Source organism: Trichosurus vulpecula, chromosome 1, assembly GCF_011100635.1.
Source record: "Trichosurus vulpecula isolate mTriVul1 chromosome 1, mTriVul1.pri, whole genome shotgun sequence".
Taxonomy (NCBI): Eukaryota; Metazoa; Chordata; class Mammalia; order Diprotodontia; family Phalangeridae; genus Trichosurus; species Trichosurus vulpecula.
In genome coordinates, this window is record NC_050573.1 from 14,419,976 (window position 1) to 14,443,460 (window position 23,485).

The following is a 23,485-nucleotide window of genomic DNA, read 5'->3' on the forward strand; positions in this document are numbered from 1 at the left end:
TCCTCCTGGAAGGCACAGGAGAGCAGACCGCCGGTCATCATGAGTGGGCGAGTCGGGGACCTGAGCCCCAAGCAGGCAGAGGCCCTGGCCAAGGTGAGAGAGATCCTTCTCCCTACTCAGGGGCCCTGTTCACTTCCCTAAAGCAGCCACCTGAGAAAGGGGGAGAGGAGATCCCAGGTGAGACTGGGGATGAGGGCAGAGGGGATACTCCAGGCCCATGGATGGAAGACCTGGGTTTGAGTGACCTTGGACAGACCCTCTACCTTCTCAAGACCTCAGTTTTTTTTATCTATAAGATAGGGATATAACCCATCTCACCTTATGATTTAGAGTTGGAATGGGGCCCCCAAAATCACCTCTCCCGGGGATTCTTCAAAAGATCTGCTGGTCCCCAAGGATCCACGATGGGAAAACAATTACATCTTCATTGTCACTAACCTATAGCTGAAATTTAGGATGTCTTTCATTTGTGAATGTAGGCAAGCTACGTAATTCTGTAAAGGGGTCCATCCACAGACTGTCAGTCAATAAGCATTTATTAAGCACCTACTGGGTTCCAGGTACTCTGGAGGTACAAAGGAAGCCAAAAGACAGTCCCTGCCCTCAACAAGCTCACAATCTAAGGGGCAAGACAACACGGAAGCCAGTGTGGGAATGGTCAACAGAGGGAATGCACCAGAATTAGGAGAGGTTGGGAAAGGCTTCCCGTAGATGGTGGGATCTAAGCTTCATCAGACTGTGACCAAAGGGGTCCAGAACACAAAAAAGGTGAAGAGCCCCTGACCTAGTCCAACTTCCTCATTTTACAGGTGAAGAAATTGAAGCCCAGACAGAGGAAGGGGCTTGCTCACAGTCAGAGAGCTCAGTAGATTGAGAACCAGGTCCCTCAGACCCCCAGCCCAGCATTCCCTCCACCCACAGCCCCAGGGGTCTTTCTGTTAGGAAGGTGACAGTAGAGGCAGGCAGGGCTCAGATGCTAGGACTCCACTCACTCCCCAGGGCCACATTCACAGTCAACTCAGAGAGGCTGAAATGGGTCTTTGGTAGATCCATCCAGAGTTATAACTAGGAGGGGCCAATGGAGCTTTGTCCCAAGGCCAGAAAGTGAGAGGGTGCCAACAAGGGCATCCTGGAGTGTCTCCATCCTCTCCTGCTCTGGGAGGGGCTTATCCCGGGCCAAGCTCCTCCCCATTCAGAAACATGTCTCAGGCCTTGCTTCCTCCTCCAATGTCCCCCTCCCCTCACTGGCACCCTCAAGCTGCCCATCTCCAGCTACAGCCCTCCAGGTCATGGTCCCCCCCCCCCCCCCGGGGAGCCCTTCCCTGACCCTCCCCGACCACACACATACATAAACGTACACACACACACACACACACACACACACACACAGAGAGACCACTGCTTGGTGGTCCCAGGATAAAAAAGCTGCTTTGATATCCCTGGAAGAACAAAAAACAAACAGAAGGATTGTTTTATGATCAGCTGGTATTTCTGTACCAGACATCAGTGTAGCACAGGGGATAGAGGAGACAGCCTTGGAGTCAGGAAAATCCGGGTTCAAATCCTTCCTCTGACTGGCAGATACCTGCTGTGGAACCATGGGTGTCATGGATCTCCTCAGTGCCCTAGTTAAGTCCAAGGCCTTGGAACCTTTACTTCATTTCCTTGGACCCATTTCTTTGTCCATAAGATGAGGCAATCAGACTCCATAATCTCTGAGGGCCCCGCCCGCTCTAGATCTAGGATCCTAGCTTCCTCAGTGGTGGGACTTTCCACACTGGAAGTTCCCCGCACCACTAAAATCGCAGGCCCAGAACAACAGAAATGGCACTTTCCAGGCCTCGCAGCCGCAGTCTCATTTGGCTTTCATGATCTTCCTGAGAGGCAGGGGGTGCAGCGTTCCTACGTTCCAAGCCAGCTGGAATGTACCAGAACCTCAAAGAGTACCAACTCAGTATCTGTGCCTGTCTGTGCCTGGGGAAAGGGGCATAGCCAGGGCCACACATTGGGCACTCGGCTCAGAACGGCGTCATTGTTCTAGTGATGAAGAGACGGAAACTCCAGCAGGAGAAAAGGCTGGCCTGCTGGAGGGTAATCCCCCTAAAAGCAAACCGTAATCGCTCCTAATAATAAGCATATACACAGTGCTTTAAGCGCTTTACATATATCGCATCATTGGAGCCTCACAACAACCCTGACGGGTGGGTGGCCTTAGGATCCCCATTTTACAGATGACAAACTGAGACAGAGGAAGTGATGAGCCCAGAGTCAAACCACCAGGAAGTGTCTGTGACTGGATGACTGTGACTCGGGTCCTGCGACTTGGTTTATCTTCTCAGCAGAGCTAAGCCCAGGGTCCTGCATGAAGCAGGCTTTTAACAGTCAACTGTGAATCATTTGTTAAACATTGACTATATGCCAGGGAGTATGCTAAGTGCTGGGGATATACTAAAAAAAAAAAAAAAAAAAAAAAGCTGAGGGTCAGAGGGGAACACAGGAGCTGCCCTCAGGGAGTTCACAGCCTAATCAGGGAAACAACAAAGAACCAGGGAGTCTATAAATAGAGAAGCAGGATCCGCTGCACAGCTGTTTGCCTCAATTTGGGGGTGCAGTTGTGCATTTTGGGGAGGGTTGTGTTGTTTGGGTGTTTGCTAGCTCAAAACAAAAGGTCTCTTTTTTAAAATTAGAAAGTCCCTGCTGGTGACCGGTGTCACCCATCTCTTTCGACCCTGCCGGCCCAGGCCCAGTGGACAATCATTGGGTCCTGCTGCTCCGCAGGGAGCAGAGTGTGGGGAGGGCAGGTACATAGATGGAAGAGAAGACTTGGGGAGTGGAGGGCACCCTGGGTGGGCAAGGAGACCACGGGAGAGTGGCCCAAGAAGCAATGCCAAGGGCAGCCTCTGATATCCCTGGCCTCCAGGGCCCTGGTCCGTCCCGGGGGCAACTGCGCTGAGTCTTCCTGTAGATATCCACTCAACAAATGTTAGCTCTCTGTTTGTGCAGGACCTAAGCAGGCACTGATGGAGAGTGTCAGGGGAGTGAGGCAAAGTTATGGACTGCAGACATCTGCCCTCAGGGCACTTACAGTCCAGTAGAAGAGATGAGGCAGAGACAGTGTGGCAGGAGTCTTGCTAACACTGCTAACATTTAGCTCTAAAATTCTCCTCCAGAAATAAAGACCATGAGATTTGAGCAATTAAATGAGATAAGGTCTGGCAATGACTTTGGGACAGTAAGACTCAGTAGAAACTTGAATCTGGATTTAAATATCCGAAGGGCTTAGTCCTCACTTGTGACATCATAGCACCTGGTAGGAGGAGGTCGATGCATGAGAAAAACCTGAGGAAAAACTCTGAGGAGGGAGGCTGGTGGGATTTCCCTTATAATCCTATCTGATCTTACCTACCAGCTCTCACCTGAGCCTGGAAATAACCCTGTGAGTCAGGAACCACCCCATTTTCCAGATTAGTCAACTGAAGCTCTGAGAGATTAAATAATTTGCCAAGGAAATGGGATTTGATCCCAGGCCTTCCAGATGTGAAGCAGACACTCCCTTCACTAGACCAGTGGTCTCCAAACTTTTTTGATAGCACACACTCAGCAAAACAAAAAACCTCTTTTACACCTAAATGTGTGTGTATTTACTCCTTCATAAATTGTGCTCATGTACTCCTATAGTAATAATTGGTAACATAATAACTTACAAAAAATAGAAACGAAAAAGTGAGATAAGGATGAATAATGTTTTGGAAATCTTTTATTTATTAATGGTACGAAAACCCTTTTTGTTCTCCCCAAGACATTATCATTGGTAATATTTTTAACAACAGCAGTGTAATTGAGTATGCCTTCAATATTTTTAAAAATCTTGGCTTAATACTTTTATTAAACGAGAGGATGTAAAACACTTAGCATAGTGCCTGGCACACAGTAGGCACTTAATAAATGCTTATTCCCTTTCCCCATCCAAACCCCTACCTTCATTTTGTGGTCAGTGATTCCAAGGTCATTTGGTTCTAAATTCAGTTTCTTCCAATAACTGGTTTTAACAGCTGTCATGGCTGATGAAGATATTTCTCAAAGCTATATCAATCAGCCGATTAATAAACATTTATTAAGCCACTACAATGTGCCAGGAACTGTGCTAAGTGGTCCAAATGGAAGAATTGTATCATTGGCCAGGTTCGCTAAATCCTGATACTCACTTTTCGGTTCCTATCCACCAATCATGTAAAGGTTGTGGATGAAATTTACCCACTCCATTCCCTTCCTCCCCAATGACAATCAGCTGTTTCTCACTAACTAATGGGAAGAGGTGGTACAGGCCTGTAATCTCACCTCCCAGGAAGGTTGAGGAGGGTCTCTTGGACTCCAGAGTTCTGAGTTATGGTAGGCTGAGCTGGCTGGGTGTCCACACTAAATTCGTTATCAATTCAGTAAGCCACCAGCACTGAGGGCCACCAGGCTACCTAAAAAGGGACAGAAAGCCCTAGGTCAAAAAAGGACCAGGTCAAAGTTCCCATACAAACAGATCAACAGTGAGCTAGACCTATGAATATCTCCTGCACTTCCAGCTTGAGCCAGATGGGGAAACCCAGTCTTAAAAGAAGAAAAAAATTAACTTAATTGGAAAGTCTTGTTTTTTTTTTTAATATTTCTAACAAATTTGGTAGATTTGAAACCCATTGAAATTCCTCATCTGGGAGATTTTTTAGCAGGTTAGAAAGTTATGTTTCCAAGTTGTTCACACATGCAGACATGACAGTTTTTGTAGAAGACTCTCGTGCCTGGCGTTCAGTCATCCAGAGAGGCTAAGTGTCCAGGAGGAGAGGGTGATTGACAGATAGTGTCAAGAGCTTCAGGGAAGTCCAAGAAGGAAGCTGGCTGAGAAAACCCACTGGATTTGGCAGTTGAGAGACCATCGGTCCCCAGGACCGGACGTGACCTGACCCAAGTGGGGTCGGGCTCGGTGGGGAAACAGCCTGACCTGCCTATCTCTCTCCACAGTTCCGGGAGAACATCCAGGACATACTGCCCAATGTGCCCAACCCTGATGATTACTTTTTCCTGCGCTGGCTCAGAGGTGAGGAGGGAAGTTAGGGGAGTAGTAGGATCCTGATAAGTCCACCAGGGGGTGCTGTGGCATAATGTTGGCAACGTGAAGCCCGAGCATTTGGGCAGCATTAAAGTCCATACTGCCCTGTGTTGGCGCCTGTCCCCTACGCATCTAACCGATGGCCGTAATTACAATGACAACAATCATGCGGATGAGGATGAGGCCCAAAGGGCCCAAGGCAGAGAGGCCGGGGAGGGGCCGTATTTATTGAGAATATTAATAATCCCTAATCACCCCGGACATTCTGAGGCTGCAGGTTCCCCACCCCAGGACCTAGGTCACCTTGGGCAAGTCACAGACTCCCCAAGCCTCATGGTTTCTCATCTCTACAATGAGGGCACTGGACTGGATGGCCTCCGACAGCCTATGCAGCTTTGTGTCTAGGGGGCTGTGGCCACATTCCCCTTCTAAGTCCTATGAGCCTCGACTTCAGCACCTGTAATTGCGCAGGAGAAGACTTGCACCAAGCCTGCTCACAAGGTGGCTGGTGAGGCTTAAACTGGAAAATCCACAGAGAGTGTGTCGAGAGGCGATTTGGCCGGGGGGGAGGGGAGTCAGAAATTCCAGTGCTGGAACTGGAGTCAAGAGAGCCCTGGGTTTGAATCCCAACCTACTAGCCATGTAACCCTGGGTAAGTCACTGTGCTTCATTGAGACTCAGTTTTCCCATCTGTAAAAGGGGCCTCAAAGACTTGCCCTCTGATTTCAGAGTTGTGGGGAAAACAGGGGAAAAGGGTTCCTCACCCTTAAAAGGGTCCATAATGGCCAAAATGCTCCATGATGTTACTGCTTAGGATAGGGAGGCAGGAAGGGGGGACCCGGGATTTCATTAGTATTATTTTAGTATCTTTCTGGTGAAGACATTTCCTCTATCAATAGACCTTCTCTGCACCTTTTAGTCTCGGAGGCTTGTCTGAGAGCCCTGGGAGGTTGTGACTTGTCCAAGGTCACACAGCCTGTATGAAACAGTCTGCCTGGGCCTGGGGCTGGCTCTCTACCCACTACACCACACTCTCTCTTTGACCTACTATGATGATGCCTGTTTTCTCCTCCTCTTTTTAAAATCATTCTTGCCTTTATATATCCCCCCTTCAGCTCGAAACTTCGACCTGCAGAAGTCGGAAGCCATGGTCCGCAAGGTGAGTCCCCCCAGTCCCCAAAATGGCTCTAGACCGAGCTGCCCATTCCTGCCCACACCCTTCCCATTCTTGGCATCTTAGCCCGATAGCCCGGGACCCCTGCTTCCCCTCCCCAAGCTCTTCTAAGCCTGGCCCAGCCTCACAGGTGCTGCCTGTTATCTCTCTGCAGTATGTCGAATTCCGGAAGAACATGGATATTGATCACATCCTCGACTGGCAACCCCCGGAGGTGAGGCTCCAGCAATACCACCCAAGCATCCCCTGCATCCAAGGGTGCCTATGGAAGGAGGGGATAGGACCACTGAAGCAGGCAAAATTTAGTCATGCATTCACTCATTGACTCAATAAATATTGGTTAGCCAACCACAGAATAATGGTATGTCTTACATAATTGCTTACCATCTCAGGGAGACAGGAGGGGAAGGAGGGAGGGAGGAATAGAATTTGGAACTCAAAACTTTTTTTAAATGTTAAAAACTGTTTTAACACGTAATTGGGAAAAAATTAAATATTATATATAAATATGTGTTATATAAATAAATATTATACATATATAAATATATACAAATAAATATAAATATATGTAAATTAAATATTATATATATATATTTTTTTTAAAGAAGAATAATGGAGTTAAAAGCATCCTGGGCTCAAAGGCAAAGGACCTGGGTTCAAATTCTAACACTTACCATAAGGCAGGTTCTCCATCTCTCTGGGCCTCTGTCCTCAACTGTGGAACTGTGTTGAGGAAATCCCTTTGTATAAGGCTAGAGAGATAGAAGGTGCTATTATGAAGCACCTACTGTATGTATAGCTGAGTTGTGTGATCTGTATCCTTTGAGAGAATATCCACGTGAAGGAGAATACAGGCTGCCAGAGCACCCCAAGGTGCCTAATCTGTGCCACATACCACAGTCTGCTGCATGGGAGCTGGAAGGGCCCTTAGAGGTCATTACAGGAAACTGAAGTTTGGAGAAGGGTCATAGATTTAGAGTCAGAAGGGGCCTCGAGATTGGTTCCTAACCTCAGAAGGGAAAACTGAAGCCCAGAGAGGGAAGGGATTGGGTCAAGGCCACACAGCAAGGCCAAGCTTAGAACCCAGGTACCCCGTGCTGAGCACCCCCACACCTGACCTGAGCCCTGCCCCACCTCTGCCCCTGCCCAGGTGATCCAGCAGTACATGCCAGGGGGCCTCTGTGGCTACGACCGGGACGGCTGCCCCATCTGGTACGACATCATTGGCCCCCTCGACCCCAAGGGGCTCCTTTTCTCCGTGACCAAGCAGGACTTTCTCAAGGCCAAGATGCGGGACTGTGAGCGAATCCTACGTGAGTGTGACCTTCAGACTGAGAAGGTGAGGATGGAGGCTGGGGAGCTGGGCCTGGTTGGGGGCAGGGGGCTGGTGAGAGCAGCAGCTTCAGCAGGACAGCTGTGGAGGTCAACACTGTCCATGAAAAGAGAGGGAATGTGAGGGCCGGGGAATAAGGGGGTCAGAGGGACACTAACACTGGCTAGGACCCTGTGTGAAGGGTGAGAAAGCTGGCCATGGGCTCAGGCCTGCTGCTGACTCTAACCTGAGGAGAACACTGCCAATCAATCTCTCTCTCTCTCTCTCTCTCTCCCTCTCCCTCTCCCTCTCCCTCTCCCTCTCCTCTCTCTCTCTCTCTCTCTCTCTCCAGTCTCTCTCTCTCTCTCTCTCTCTCTCTCTCTCCCTCTCCCTCTCCCTCTCTCTCTCTCTCTCTCTCTCTCTCTCTCTCTCTCTCGCTCTCTCAATCTCTCTCTCCTCTCCCCCATCTCACTCTTCTCCCTCCCTCCATCCTTTTCTTTCTCTCTGTATACGTGTGTACACACACATGTACACACACACACACACACACACACACACACACACCAGCCTATTTCTTCATCCATAATGTGAAGGGAATTGGACTAAAAGGTCTTTAGGGTTCCTCTCAGTTCTGACATCGTGTGTTGTAAGTGCCCTCCCAATTCAGACCTTCTCTATTCTAAGGACTTCCCCAGCTCTGACATTGTTTTAAAGTCATCCCCAGCTCTGCCATGCCCTGTTCTAAAGCCCCTCTCACCAGCTGATCCCCTCTCCTGTGCCTGGAGGGCTCCTAGCTTTCTGACTCTCCTCCCCACCCTATCCCACCTGGTGGAGCCCCTCCTAGGAGCTCATCAGCCCCTCTCCTCTCTCTGCAGCTTGGGAAGAAGATCGAGACCATTGTGATGATCTTTGACTGTGAAGGGCTGGGCCTGAAGCACTTTTGGAAGCCCTTGGTGGAAACATACCAGGAGGTGGGTCAAGCTGCCCAGGGTTGGGGGGGGGTGGCACGAGTTTAGCAGCAGGACCCACCAACTATGTGCACCCTGGGAGCTATTTCCTTTAAGGGAGTAGAGTTTGAGCTAAAGTAGTAAAAAAAAATAGATCCCTTTTATTTTAATGGAGAGAGAGAGGTCAGGTAGGAGAGTTGTGCCTGAAGTGAGAACCTGGGTTCAGAGTCCACCTCTGACACCTTCTACCCTGTGACTTTGAAGAAGTGGCTTCATCTCCCTGGGTATCAGTGTTTGCATCTATAAAATGGGATTAAGAGAATAGATAGAGAGATAGCCTCAGAACCAGAAAGATCTGGGTTCAGGTTCTATTTCAGACCCACCTGGCCACTAGACCCTGAACAAATCACTCCACTTTTCAATGTGTTAACCAATTCCCCAACACTATTGGTTATGGAGACCCGGGATCACAGATTTAGAGTTGGAAGGAACCGCAGAGGTCACAGAGTGGTGGCATCAGTCCAAACCCACCCTTATTTACATATAAAGAAACGGAGGCACACTGAGGTTGAGTGAGTTGCCCACAGGCCCACAATTACCAGTATCAGAGGTAAAATTTGAATCGGGAATGCCTGACTCCAGTTCTGTGCCCTGTCCACTTCCTCATGGTGCTGATCTACCAGGGAAGCCACAAGACCAGTCCTGGTCCTTATCCCTAAAATGAGATTGAAAGACAGAGTCATCATAGATGGAAAATTGGCCTTGGAGGCAGGAAGGCCGGGCTAAAGTCAAGTCACTTAACTTCTAATTATCACACCCACCCAACCACACATACTTAAACATAGGCTGTCATGAAAATTTTGCTTTGTAAGGCAACCACAGTGCACGGAGCCTTGGACCTGGAGTCATGAAGATCTGAGTTCAAATCTGACCTCAGACACTTACTAGCTGTATCATCCTGGGCAAGTCATTTAACCTCTACCTGCCTCAGTTTCCCCATCTGTAAAATGGAAGTAATAATACCACCTGCCTCCCTGGGTTATTGTGAGATAATGTAAATGAGATCAGAACTGTAGAGCAGTTAGCACAGTGCCTGGCACACAGTTGGTGTCACATAAGTGTTAGCAATTATTATTGGCAGGAATAGCATTTGAGTTCAGGTCCTCTGATTTTCAATCTAGCACACTTCCTTTTACCCGTGTCTCACAAGGCTGAGAGATTTCATCCAGGAGGTCTGAGAGGGGGTTTTGGAAGAGGGGTCTCCCTGGGCTGTACCCAGAGAGGGCTGGTCTTGGGGAAGGGGAAACCCCCAGGAGAAGGAAGGGCTTGACTTCTAAGATGCCCTGATTCTGGCTTCCTGGAACTTCTGAGCTGGGAGGGACAGAGTGAAGGGGACTAGGTGTGACCAGGAGCCCAGGGAAGAGGGTTCCACAGGGTCTAACGGGCACTTATCTTGTTGGCTCCACAGTTTTTCAGTCTTCTGGAAGAAAACTACCCTGAGAGGCTCAAATTCATGCTCATTATAAAAGGTAAGTGTGATCACGCCCTGGCCTCAGAGAGCTCCACCCCATGGGCCCATGGCACGGAGCTGGGCTTGCCACCCACCATGCCCACACCAACGTCTGTCCTGAGCCAGAGGCCAATACTGCCCCCTCCGAGACATTGGCAAGAATCATTTCAGTTTTGTCTTTCTGGCCCTAGTGTTGAGCCCAAACCATGGCACATAACAGACACTTAATAAATACTTGCTCGTTGATAGGGTTTGTGGAGCATAGGCAAGCCAATTACCAACTCTCCCCATGGCTGATCTGGGAACTACAAGATATGGGTTCAAGTCTAGATTCTATCACTTACTATTCTGATGACCTTGGGCAAGTCCCTTTTACCACAGAGTTTCCTCCTCCAAAAAACATCAGAAGTCATGCTTGTCCTGCCTTGATTCAATTGTTCTCTTAGGTCCAAGAGGACAGAACCAGGAGCAAAGAACAGGAGATACAAAGCAGCAGAATTAGGCTCTGTGTCAGGGGAAAGTTCTAGACAATGAAAGCTATGATAAAGCATCCTGCCCCGAGGGTGGCAGGCTGCCCTGAGGGTGGGGAGCTCCCCTTCTGCATAGGATAGAGGACCACTGGTCACTGGGCACAGAATAGTGGTGTTAAACCTGAAAAATTTGGTTGAAGGAAACAACAGAGCTAGGTGATAGAAAAATCCATGTTGTTTATTATTTTCCCTTAAAGCATAGTGGAGCTAGCTTACTTGTACGTACAAGGAGTCAGAGCATAAGCTCTGGCTGTCTGAACAAAGGAATGAGAAAACCTAGATACGTTATTTTAGCAGAGCTAGCAAGCCTGTATTACCTCACGTTTATGACCCCCATGTATGTTTAACCATGATACAAGAAGAGGATTTTCCTTAATGGAGTAGAGTTGTAAAGGATGTTGACAAAAGTCAGTTGAAACTACAGCCCAGCGTCTCTGTGTCTCATTACATTCCATAACATAGTATATACCTGTAGAATATTAAGCGAGGTAGTCTCTCTTGGGGTTAGGGTAATGTCCTTAATGGCTAACAGGTAAGAATGTCTTGTTGACAGAGGTAAGGGTATTGCCTGAGCAAACTTTTAGAGAGAACAAAGAAGCCCAGGTCCTGGATCTTCATCCAGTTACTCATTAATTCAGGCTCTGGGTCTAGTTGAAATTAAAAATGATATAAAATAATATAATATTTTCCATAGTGGGGATTCCTTTCCTTGATGGATTGGACCCAGAAAATGGACCCTTCCATCTCTCAGATTCTGTGATTCCGTAATTCACTTCAATTAAGCACCGACTTTGTGCCAGGCACTGTGTGAGGCACAGGGGTAATGTTGACCAAAAAAGAACCAGTTTCTGCCCTCGGGGCATTTACAGTTTATTAAGGGCAACGACATGAACAAATAAAAGTAGATACAAAATATAAGCAAGATAATTTCAGGGGGGAATGCCAGGAGCTGGGGGAGGGGGGATCAGGAAAGGCTTCAGGGGCTGTGAGATATTAGGGAAGGGAAAAGTCACGCAGGTGTCTTAGGGAGGGCTTCATGGGGGACGGGCTCTTGAACTAGGTCTTGAAAGTAGGGGTGTATATCAACAGAGGGAAATGTGGGGGAAGTCTACTGCAGAATGGCTTGTCCAGGCAAGGGGAACAGATCAGGACCAGAACAGTCAGGATAGAGAAGTTCAGTACATGAAGGTGGCTAGTGTGACACCTTCATCATCATTATAGAAGCAGCATTTATACAGCACTTTAATGTTTGCAAAGCGCTTTACAAATATCATCGCATTTTATCTTCACAACAACCCTGCGACATAATTAGGCGCTATTATTGTCAACATTTTAACAATGAAGATACTGAGGTAGACAGCGGTTAAGTGACTTGCCCAGGGTCACACAACCAGCAAGCGTCAGAGGCAGGGTGTGAACCCTGTGCTTGCTACACTGTGTCAGTCTGCCTAAAGGTCACTATCACTGTCTTTAGCGCTATCTTGTATCTTTTTCCTGTTGTTTTCCATATGCCAGTTTCACCTCACACAACTCCAATGTTAGTTCCAGCTCCTCTCCAATCCCCACAACACCTAACCCAAGACTGGCTTCAATAAAAACCACTGTTCCTCTATTAAACTGTAAACTCCATGAGGGCAGGGGTGGTATCATACAAACTTTATATCTCCTCCGGGCTGAGCCCTGGGGCTGCACCCGATTGGTTTTTAATTACTTTTGATTGTCTGGATCTGTCCAGGCTTGTCCTTGCGCCACCAAAAGAGAGCTTTCTTCAGGGCTGTAGCTGCAGAGCTTCTCATCCAGCTCTCCACATTCCTCTTTCTAGCCACCAAACTGTTCCCTGTGGGCTACAATCTCATGAAACCCTTCCTGAGTGAAGACACTCGAAGGAAGATTGTCGTACTGGGAAGTGAGTATCTCTACTCTCCACCAGGCTGGATCCTCCTCCTCTTCCTCCTCCTCCTTCTCCTCTTTCTCCTCCTCCTTCTCCTTCTCTTCCTCAATCTCATCCTTCTCCTCTTCCTCCTCATTTTCCTACTTTTCTTCCTTCTCCTCCTTTTTTCCCCCTCCTCTTCTTCCTTTTCTTCCTTCCTCTCTTCATTCTCCTCCTTCTCTTCCTCTTTCTCACTTTCCTCCTATTCTCTTCTTCCTTCTCCTCCTCCCCCAAGTCCTGTCACCAACGAGCCTGCCCAAGAACTGGACTAAGAATTACTTCCCCCCAAGCTTTGGGTGCCATGAGAAGTAGGCATGTCCTGTAGCAGATTTTCACTATCTCAGGTTCTTTGTAAGCCCACAAATCAAGTTGGAGAAGCTGAATTGCCTCAAAAAAATGAGGTTATAATTAACCTACAATGAACCAACCAAGAGTTAGCCTGAAACCGCACCTGATAGGGCACCACGAACCTGTAGAGATACCCTACAAACTGTAGTAACCTTAGAGAAAGACCCAATAGAGTGTTGTAACATCACCAAGCTTACTAAGGTGTGACCCTGCAGAAAAACTCAGCAAGGCATCCCGAACCCAAAGACATCCCTGTCCCAGCACCCCAGAATCTCAGAGTGGAAAGAGGCCCCAGAAGCCATTGGGTCCAAACCAGACATAGAAAAGAATCCATTCCAATGGTGTTCTAGCTTTTGTTTGAACACACACACACACCTACACATACACACACATACACACACACACACATACACACACATACACACACACATATACACACACACATACACACACACACACACACACACACACACACACACACACACACACACGCACACGCACACGCGCACACACACTTGCCATGAGGGAATCTCACCCAAGAAAGCCTGGTCCAGTTCTGGATAACTCTTGTCAAAAAGTTTGTCCTGACAACAGGCCTAAATTTCTCCCAGGGTAAATTCCACCTTGTTCTGTCTTCTGGGGCCAAGCAGAACAAAGCTCATCCCTTTTCCACCATGACAACCCTTCACAGACCTGAAGATGGCTCTCACATCCCTTGAAATTATCTCTTGTACAGGCTAAGCATCCCCAGTTCCTTCACCCCATCCTCATACGCCATGGACTTAATGCCCTTCCCCACTCTGGCTGCCCTCCTCTCGAGCCTCTCCAGTTTGTCAATGACCCTCCTAAATTTTGACACCCTGAACTGAACCCAGCACTCCAGATGGGCTCTTCCCAGCACAGATTCCAAAAGGGCCATCCCTTTCCTGGTCCCTCCTGGACTCTGAACCTCTCTTCATGTAGTCTAAGATGTCATTAGCTTTGGCAGCCGCCATATTGCACTATTAATTCATGCTGACCTTGTGGTCCTTTGAAACCTCCAGATCTTTTTCAAATGAACATCAAGCCATTCCTCTCTTACCTTGTTCTTATGAAAATGATTTTTGAAATCCCTTTATCTCTTTTAAACTTCACTTTAGTAGCCAGAGCAGTCATAAGGCCAATTGATAGAATGTAATTAATAATATCTAATAGGATAAAGTTAATCCCACAGAACTAATAGTGAACCTAGAGAGACTGTCAACTCTTCATTCCTTACCTCTGGCTTTCCCCTACTGTAACTAAGTCCCCATCTCTTCTCCCCCAGTGGTCTGACCTGGTTTCATTTGGTTGCTAGGCAGCCATACAATGCATCTGGGCTCAAACAGCCTCCTACTGCTTCCAAAAACAAACCAGGCTAAGGATGAAGGGGAGGAGGAGAAAATATTCAAAGGACCCCAGGATCTGGACCTTAGAGATTCTCTAATCCAGGGTTGGGGAACCTGCGACCTTGAGACCATATTGTGGGTTTGGATTCAGTCAAAGGGCTGCACTTGAGGACCTGGAGGGCCACATGTGACTTCAAGGCCACAGATTCCCCACTCCTGCAAGTCTGATCCAACCTTCTCATTCCAAAAAGATTAAGTAACACACAGCTAGTCACATAGCTGGTAATTAATGGATCCAGTTATTCAAGGATTATTTAAAAAAAGAAAGAAAGAAGGAAGGAAGATAGAAAGGAAGAAAGAAAGGAAGGAAGAAGAAGAAAGGAAGAAGGGAAGGGGGAAGGAAGAAGGGAAGGGAAGGGAGGAAGAAAGAAAGAAAGAAAAAGAAAATCACTTGTCTGCCCCTGGCTGCAACATTGCCTTGTGAACACATCACAAAATCTTCTGAGCCTCAGCTTCTTCCTCCTTGCATCGCAAGGTTGCCAAGTGGAAATGCTGTATAACTGTGCTTGTGGCTTCTGTAGACATGGCCAGATCCCTCCCTGGCAGGAGCTGACAGGAAGGAGTGAGTGACAGAGATATATGGCAGAGTATAGCAGGCTATCTAGCCTAGCGTAGCGACCTGCCCAGCTGCCCAACAGGACGGTCAGCCTAAGCCAATCAAATAGGACAGAAAACCTACCCAGATACTCCACAGAGTAGTTAACGGAGCTAACAGAGTACAGCCCACAAAGTGTGAATAGCTTCTCACTCACACCTGATAACCCACTGTCCCTCGCCTTCTCCCCCACCCCCCAGCCAACTGGAAGGAAGGTTTGCTGAAACTCATCAGCCCCGAGGAGCTGCCTGTGCAATTTGGGGGAACATTGACAGACCCTGATGGGAACCCCAAGTGTGTAACCAAGGTATAGTGCCCTGGGCCAGGCTGGGGTAGGAAGGAACAGGGAAGGGGAGAGACAACGGAGGAGGGTAGCACTGATGTCCTTGTTCACCCTAGACTCTGCTTTCAGATTAACTACGGAGGTGAGATCCCCAAATCCATGTATGTTCGGGACCAGGTAAAGACCCAGTATGAGCACTCAGTACAGATCAGCAGGGGCTCCTCTCATCAGGTGGAGTACGAGATCCTCTTCCCTGGATGTGTTCTCAGGTAAGGGACCTGCCTCTCCCAGCCCAAGGCTTCTGGCATACTTCCCCAGACTCGGATGCATAACTAGGCTCTTGGGTCCATGACAGGTGGCAGTTCATGTCAGATGGAGCAGATGTAGGCTTTGGGGTATTCCTGAAGACCAAGATGGGGGAGCGACAGAGAGCTGGGGAGATGACGGAGGTACTTGCTAGCCAGAGATACAATGCACACATGGTCCCCGAGGACGGAAGTCTCACCTGCACTGAGCCTGGCGTGTGTAAGTCTGTTTTTCTATCTCCTTCCTCATCCTTCTCAGGACTTCTCCTCTCCTCTCCTTGCTTCCCCCTGCCTCTCATGCACACGCGCGCTCGCGCCCACACACACACACACACACACACACACACACACACACACACTCCTTCCCCAAACCCACCTCTACTTATCCATCTTTCCATACAAAAGACTATGGCAGCAGGCCCATCCATCACCATACTCTAAGGGGACAGAGTCCCTGAGTTCAACAGGGCAGTTTGGTAGAGTGATTTGGAGTCAAAGAAATTGGGTTCAAATCCCAGCTCTGTTATTTACTACCTGTGTGACCTTGAGAAGTCATTAACTTCTCTGAGACTCAGTTTCCTCACATACATGATGAGGGGAGTTGAACTAGGTGACCTGTAGCATCTCCTCCCATTCTAAATGCCATGATCTTCGGACCCTGTTCTTTGCCTTGGGGTTCACAACATTAGCTTATATGTTTAGGGTTCTAAAGTGTACACAGTCATTATCTCCTTCCGCCTTCCCAGGGAAGGAAGTCTTCTCTCCATTTTGCAGAGAAGGGATGTCTTACAGTCATAAAACTAATAAGTGAGAGGCCCTTTCCACTCCTCCTCCTCTGTGGACCACACAGGCTGCCAAGTGCCAGGACAATCACATGGGCTCAGGCCCCATGGCCTCTCCCCATTGGGGCAGCTTAGGCCAGGCTGGGGCAAGAGCCAGGTGGGAATTAGTGTTGGGTGACAGGCTCAGGAAAAAGGAGGGCAGTTCCCAAGGAGAAGAGAACACAGGTAGGAGGAAGTTGGTCCAACGGAGACCAAAAAACACAGTCACAAGGAGAACCCAACTGTCTAAGCTCAGAATGTAGCTGCCTTTGCCTGCCACCTGCCTGTCTCTGTCCCCATAGATGTCCTGAGGTTTGACAACACCTACAGCTTTGTCCACACCAAGAAGGTCAGCTTCACTGTGGAGGTGCTGCTGCCAGACGAGGGAATGCAGAAGTATGACAAGGAATACACACCCATCTAGCCATCGGAACATAAAGGGTTGGGAGGCAGGAGGGTCAGTCAAGGCAAGGGACGTCAGTGGTGAAGAATGGACGACTGACTCACGGCACCCCCGCCCCCACCATTTGCTACATCCTATTATTCACTTCTATAAGTTAACTAAACTCTGGGCAGGGGCCCTCTGTCAGTGAATCATACTCTCAATTACTTCTTTTGGTTAATTACACATAATCACTACTCATGTAAGGTCACTGGGTAGACCTGTGGGTTTAATAGACTGGGGTGGGCTGCTCCCTCAGTAAACTATGCTGTCAGTTTCTCCATGGACTCTGTTGGTAATCTCTAAAGGTTAATGACACCATTGGGTAGCTCTCCAGGTAAACTATAATCTGTCAATTTTCTCTATAAACTTTCTTAGCTGGGTCTGTAAGGTAACCGTACCCTTTGGGGTAATTAATTAGGTACATTCAATCAATTTCCTCTTTGGGCTCTATACATTATTTCTCTAGATTAATGTCATTTTGTTGTGCAGCTCTAGAGTTAATTGTACTCAGCAGAGCAGGGAGGAAGAGGTGGGCTCTGTAGGTTAACTTGGCAAGGTCAATTCCCCTCTGCCAATTTCCATTGGTCAATTCTCCTCTGTCAATTCCCCTTGGATAATTCTTTTCTGTCAATTCCCCTCTGCCAATTCCCCTCAGACAGTTTTCTTGGTTATCTCTAGAGCTTAACAGCAGTGTCAGTTACCTCTATAGGTTAACTTAGCAAGGTCAATTTCCCTCTGCTAATTCCCCTTGGTCAGTTTTCTTCTGTCAGTTCCCCTGGTCAATTGTCTTTTGTCAAGTCCCTTCTGCCAATTCCCCTCAGTCAGTTCTCTTGCTCATCTCTAGAGGTCAGTGATGGTGTCAGTTGCCTCTGTAGGTTAACAAGTAACTTGGCAGTTTTGTTGGTTAACTACATTCCATGGGTTGCCTCTCAGATTAATTGTGCGCTGCCTGTTGTATCAATCAGTTAAGCCCACACTGTGAGTTATCTCTATGACTTATCTATATTATACTGGCTATCTCTATTTTGTGGGATGTCTCTGTAGGTTAATTGCATTAGAGAGGCCAAATGCTCCCTCTCTCCAGGACTCCTCTCACCTTTTGAAAATCCCCTCCACCAGACCTTGATTTTTCAGGCTTCCTTTGACTTAAATGGCTCCCCCATCCTAGTATATTGTCTCCTTCTCTCCATTGAAGCCCTCCCTGCGTGGGTGGAGGGAGCTCTCTCTAGGAAAAGGGGGTGGAAGGGAAGGTGACCTTGTGATGAAAGTGAATGCTCATGACAGCCCCATGGAAAATCATCATGAAAGGACCTAGGATGAGGCCTTCCCCAAAGTACCCAAGCCACGCCCTGCAAAGTACCCAAGCCACACCCCCCCAAAGCTCAGCACCCTAGCCCAGCATAGATTAAACTGATGAAATAATATTGTGAATTGGTTACACAATGGTGGGAAAAGAGATTCCTGGGCACCCCAGCCTTAATTATCCCCCCCCACCCCCCCCCAATCTCACCTCCACCCTCTAGTGACTTAGCGATACTAAGGGAGGTCAATGGCATGGGGCTCTGTAGAAACATCTGGGTCACAGATCATTAGAGCTGGTAGGAACTTTAGACAGAGTGTGTCAGAGCTGGGGGGCCGGGGTAGAACATGGAATGTCAGAGGTGGGATGAGTCTTTAGAAAATAGATTGGAAGCTGGGAGGGACTCTCCACCAGCAGCCTTTTTTACAGAGGGGGAAACTGAGGTGAGAAGGGGAAAGGACTTGCTCAAGGTCCCCCAGCCCCTTTCTCTGTATACAAACAGTGAGAGTTAGCTGTGCAGGTGAAGCAGTAAAGGGATGATTAATGTGTTCAAGGATTTTGATAACAAAGTAAAACAAGTGTGAGAAGGAAAGGGGTGGGAGGAGAGGGGAGGAGGGAGAGAAGCTGAAGGGAGCCCCCTGAGCCCAGAAGTTGTGGCTGAGGAGCCCTTCCAGCAGGGGATGTGGACCAATAAAGTACCCGGTGTGTGCCGATGGCAATGGCATGGCTGTTTCCTTTCTAGGCCCCTCCCCGATTTCACACTTTCCTTCACGCTCTGACCCCGGGTCTTACAAGCAGAGCCATTTGGGAGATGTTGCTTTCCCCAAATTCTGCTGCAGAGAAGAAAGGCCCGGTGACTCCCCTGGGTGACCCACTCCAAAAGTGACCGGGAGGGAGCGGGGGTGATATACCCACTTCTTCTGACTATCCTTAGCCAGGAAGTCACAAAACTGTATCTAGAGCCAGAAGGGCCCTCAGAGGCTGGAAACTGAGGCCCAGAGAAGGGAAATGACTAAGATACCACATCGGTATCTTAGAGCCAGAAGGAACCTCACAAGCCCTTTGGTCCAGCCCTTCCATTTTGTAGATAAGAAAACTGAGGCCACAGAAGGAGAGTGATTGGCCCAAGGAAACACAAGGAGCAAGTGGCAGGACTCAAACCCAGGTCCTTTGACTCCACACTCAGTGCTCCTTCCAGTAGGACCCATTGCTTCCCCAAGTCATGACCAAGAGGAATGCTGGGTTCCATTGACTCAGACGCATTGCCCATAATGACCATAAGAGCTCATACTTGTCTAGTGTCCTGCATGGATCATTTCATTGGAACCTTGCAATCAGCCTGGGAAGCTGGTGATGTTCTCACCCCATTTCACAGATGAGCAAACTGAGACTCAGAGAGGGGCTCTTTTATAAATGAGGAAGCTGTAGCTCAGACAAGTCAGGTTATTTGCCCAGGGTCACCCAGCTGGTGAGTGTCAGACACAGGACACTGTCGATTCATGCAGGGATACACAGTGTCCTGTGTAGGGAGGAGAGAGAGAGCAGAATGGGCCGGCTCAGGCCCCAGAGAACAAGGCCCGAAGAGAGAGGCAGAACCTGGGCAGAACTGTGCGCTCCCGCTGTGTCCCCACCACCTGCAGGCTTACCTTCAAACCTTCTGCACCACCAAGGGTCTAACTAGGAGCACCTGTGCTCTGCCTTCACCTAGAAACTGTAGTGAAAAACCAAGGGATAGTCACGCTGATGACTCACGTTCTTAGGTCATGCCCACTTAACAGATAGGAAGGTTGAGGTTCAGAGAGGAAATCCAGAGAACTTCCAGCCAGTGAGCCACCAAATACAGATTGGCCTCATACAAGGGTGGGCTGGAGCCAGTTGTGCAGGCTTGGCAGAGCCAATCATTACATTTTCGGCATGAGCCTTTTCAGCCTTAGAAATCGGTACACACTAAGAATCAGGGCATTGTTTGTTGATTTAAGGGAGTAATAGAGAAAATGTTAACCATTTTTTTCCAGAAAACTAGCAATTAAACATGGCACCTCTGGCCCAGATGCCTCTGTTCCCTACCCAGTCACCTCCAGCTTCCTCCTCTCTAGGCCCCAGGCACCTATGTACCTACCAAAAATATGAATCAGGTTCTAAAAGCACTCTTCCTCTCCCCACCCCAATATCTAGATACCTTGTATTGCACTGAATCACATAGGATAGGTGAGAAGGGGCTGAGGAAGGATGGAGTAGACTTCACAAGTACAAGATGGTGGAGGTATGGTTAAACATTAGTTTGTCTAAAGAAGATCTGGGGGTGTGAGTGGACTGCAAGGTCAGTCAACAGCATAATGGGACAGCCAAGAGAGCTGATTAGATCTTGAGCTGCAAAGAGAGGAAGAGCCTCCAAGAATAAGGAGGTGGGAGTCATCCTGCCCTCCACCCTGGTTAGCCCAATCTGGAATTCTATGGTCAGTCCTGGGCATCACAGTTTAGGAAGGACTAGATAGAGACGGTCCCCAGGAACACCACCAGCATGTCAAAGAGCCTTGAACCCATGGCATAGGAGGATAAATCAGAGGAATTAGAGATATTTAGCAGAGACTCTCCGAGTTGGAAGGGGCCTTCCTCAGTATCCCCCCATCCAACTGGTGCTTAAACATGAGATGCCCATTAATGGTTATCAGGGCGCCTTTACCCCTTGAGGCAGCTCATTCCATTGCCCAAAGACCTCCTCCTTAGGAAGCTTCCCTCTGATGTGAGCTTCTTTGCGTCTCACGCCATTGCTCTGGTTCTGCTTGGCCTCAGGGGGCAGGACAAACCCAATCTCTTCTCCACTTGATAGCCTTCAAACACGTGGAGACAGCTCTCATATGCCCCTTGAGTCTTCCCACCTGCCGGCTATACATCCCCAATGTGTTCAAGGCTCTTTGTCATTGTCGGTGCCCTCAGACCCATCGATGTCCTCCACCCCCGACTTCCTTCAAGTCTCAGCTAAGATTCCACCTTCTGCAAGAAGCCTTCCTTGGTCTTTCCCAGCGCAGGCCCTCCCCTCCACACTTCCTTGCCAGCTACACTTTATATATCTCGTATTTTTTTAGTTATTTGAACATTGCCTCCCCTGTTGGAATGTGAGCTCTTTGAAGGCAGGGTGGATTTCTGCCTTTCTTTGTACCCCCAATCCTTAGGGACTGACTGATCATGGGCACACACACACGCACACACAATGGTAGCACTCCCGAGTCAGTGCAACGCGCCGCCCCCCCTCCAGCCACTGCACCGTCCAGCCCCTCAGGGAGAAGGTCAGTGGATTCCCCTTCCTTTGAGTCATACCCACTGCAAAGGACAGAAGAGTAAAGCCAGCAGGCTTTGAAGGCGCCCCCCCCCCATGCCAAGAGGCTGAGAAGACAGAGCACATGGAGAGAGACATCAAGGGCCTTCGGAGCTCTGGGCCAGTACCTGGGCCAAGGCTTCGGGTCCCCTGGTAACACATTCTAGGATGGAATGGCAGAGCTGGGAGGGGCCTTCAAAGGCCCAGCCCCCGCTCCTGTAGGACCCCAGACTTAGAGCTGGAAAGGGCCTGAGACCCTGGAGTTACAGATGAGGAAAAGCAAGGCTTATCCAAGAGTAAAGCAGGGGGCCAATGTCATACAGTGAGCTGACAGGCCAGTGATGGAGACCCGAGAGATTGTGACAGCAGAGGGAGAAAGGGACAAGCCTCTGTCATATTTATCGGATGACCCCCCCATCTTGCTCCTCTGCCCCCTTCCCCCAATGTCCTCTCGTTTTCTACCCCCTGTCATTAAGGGATGAGGCCATCGCGTTCAGTATCGTCCAACTCTCCGTGACCCCATTTGGGGTTTTCTTGGCAGAGATGCAGGAGTGGTTTGCCATTTCCTTCTCCAGCTCATTTTACAGATGAGGAAACTGAGGCAAGCAGGGTGAAGTGACTTGCCTAGGGTCCCTCAGCTAGGAAGTGTCTGAGGCTGGATTGAACTCAGGAAAATGAATCTTCCTGACTCCGGGACCAGCGTTCTGTGCACTATGGCGCCACCTAGTGGCCCAAGGATGTCAAAACACCTAGGTTCAAGTCTGGCTCTACCCATATGTCCCTGAGACTCAGTTTTCCTCCTCTGTGAAATGGAGGCAGGGATGCTGGTACAGAAAGCCCTGCGATCTTCGGGAAGAGCGGGATGGGGGGTGGGGCCCGGGCCCCCCACAAGGACCCCATCTGCTGACTTTGTATCTGCCCGTATACGCGTGTGGTCTCATCTCTGCCTGTAGAATGTAAACCTCTTGAAGGCAGGGACTGTTTCGGGAGTTTTGCATGTGTCCCCATTTGGCCTGGTATGGAGTAGGCGTAAATGCTCATCGACTGATTAATGCAGAGGCAGAAGTCCCAGCTCCACCAGTAATTTTGTTTGACGCTGGGGGACTCACTCCCCTCCCTGAGCCTCAGTTTCCCCATCTGTAAGTTAGGAGGGTTTTTGGACCATGGTACAATAGCTCCTATTCCTCTAGATCCCTGCTCTGAGGCCCCTCCCAGCCCTGACATCCCCTGTTCTGAGGCCAGGTTAGGAAGGGCTTTAAAACATCAAACAGAGGATTTTGTACGTGGTAGGGGGCCTCTGGTGTTTATTGAGGAAGAGGGTGACCTCAGAAAAATCACTTGAATGGCTGAAGGTCCTGGAGTGGGGAGACTTGAAGCAGCAGACCCACCCCCCAGCAGAGGGTCTGCACTGGAGTGGGGGCAGGTCAGAGGAGAGAAGGGCACCAAGAAGAGGGATGAAGCAGAGGTGAAATCTACAAGAGATGCTGCCCAGGTGAACTCAACTGACCTTGGCAACAGCTTGGATGGGCGTGGTGAGAGATAGTGAGGGGTCTGGGATGCCTGGGAAGGGAGGGGTGCCCAGGGACAGTGTTAGAGCTGGGGCTGCTAGTAAGATGACCTAAGACAACTCCAAAAGATTCGTGATGGACAATGCCCTGTACATCCGGAGAAAGAACTATGGAGTCTGAATGCAGATCAAAGCATACCTATTTTCTTGGTTTTTTTGTCCCTTTCTCGTGGTTTTCCCCTTTTGTTCTGATTCTCCTTTCACAACACAACTAATGTGGAAGTGTTTGAGGGTACGGGTACGGCCTATATCAGATTCCATGCTGTCTTGGGGGCAAGGGGAGACATTGTAGAACTCAAAATCTTATAAAAGTGAACGTTGAAAACTGTCTTTATGTGTAATTGGAAAAAAATAAAATACTGCTAAATAGAGGGAAAAACTGGGACTGCTGGAAGGAAAGAGGGGTGAACAAAGGGGCCTGGGGCCCAAGGAAAGGCCAGAGGATGCAGCCTGAGAGTTCTCAGCTCCTGGTCCGGGACAGGGTCAGTGATGGGGCTGGACTGAGCTGGTAGGAACATTGGGGCCAATGAGAAGACTTGAGGGATGAGGCCAGGGGTTTGGGGACCTGGCTGAAGGGGGC

The 23,485-nt window shown here is 48.9% G+C and overlaps 1 protein-coding gene across 1 annotated transcript; it reads left to right on the forward strand.

Annotated features, from left to right (window-relative positions):
• The first annotated feature begins 2 nt into the window (after window positions 1-2).
• Window positions 3-17,745, forward strand: LOC118833785 (SEC14-like protein 3). The gene is made up of 12 exons (XM_036741184.1): window positions 3-93; window positions 5,008-5,083; window positions 6,211-6,254; window positions 6,424-6,483; window positions 7,420-7,608; window positions 8,457-8,552; window positions 9,997-10,057; window positions 12,391-12,474; window positions 15,069-15,175; window positions 15,281-15,420; window positions 15,507-15,676; window positions 16,580-17,745. The coding sequence occupies exons 1-12, from the start codon at window positions 40-42 to the stop codon at window positions 16,699-16,701; spliced, it is 1,203 nt and encodes a 400-aa protein (XP_036597079.1). The 5' UTR covers window positions 3-39; the 3' UTR covers window positions 16,702-17,745.
• The last annotated feature ends 5,740 nt before the right edge of the window (window positions 17,746-23,485 follow it).

Excerpts from the sequence above, each read along its gene's own strand:
- LOC118833785 (XM_036741184.1), top strand. The coding sequence starts at position 40 with ATGAGTGGGCGAGTCGGGGACCTGAGCCCCAAGCAGGCAGAGGCCCTG. Across the intron at positions 6,255-6,423 it reads CGGAAGCCATGGTCCGCAAG|TATGTCGAATTCCGGAAGAA; the intron begins GTGAGTCCCCCC and ends ATCTCTCTGCAG. Across the intron at positions 15,176-15,280 it reads ACCCCAAGTGTGTAACCAAG|ATTAACTACGGAGGTGAGAT; the intron begins GTATAGTGCCCT and ends CTCTGCTTTCAG.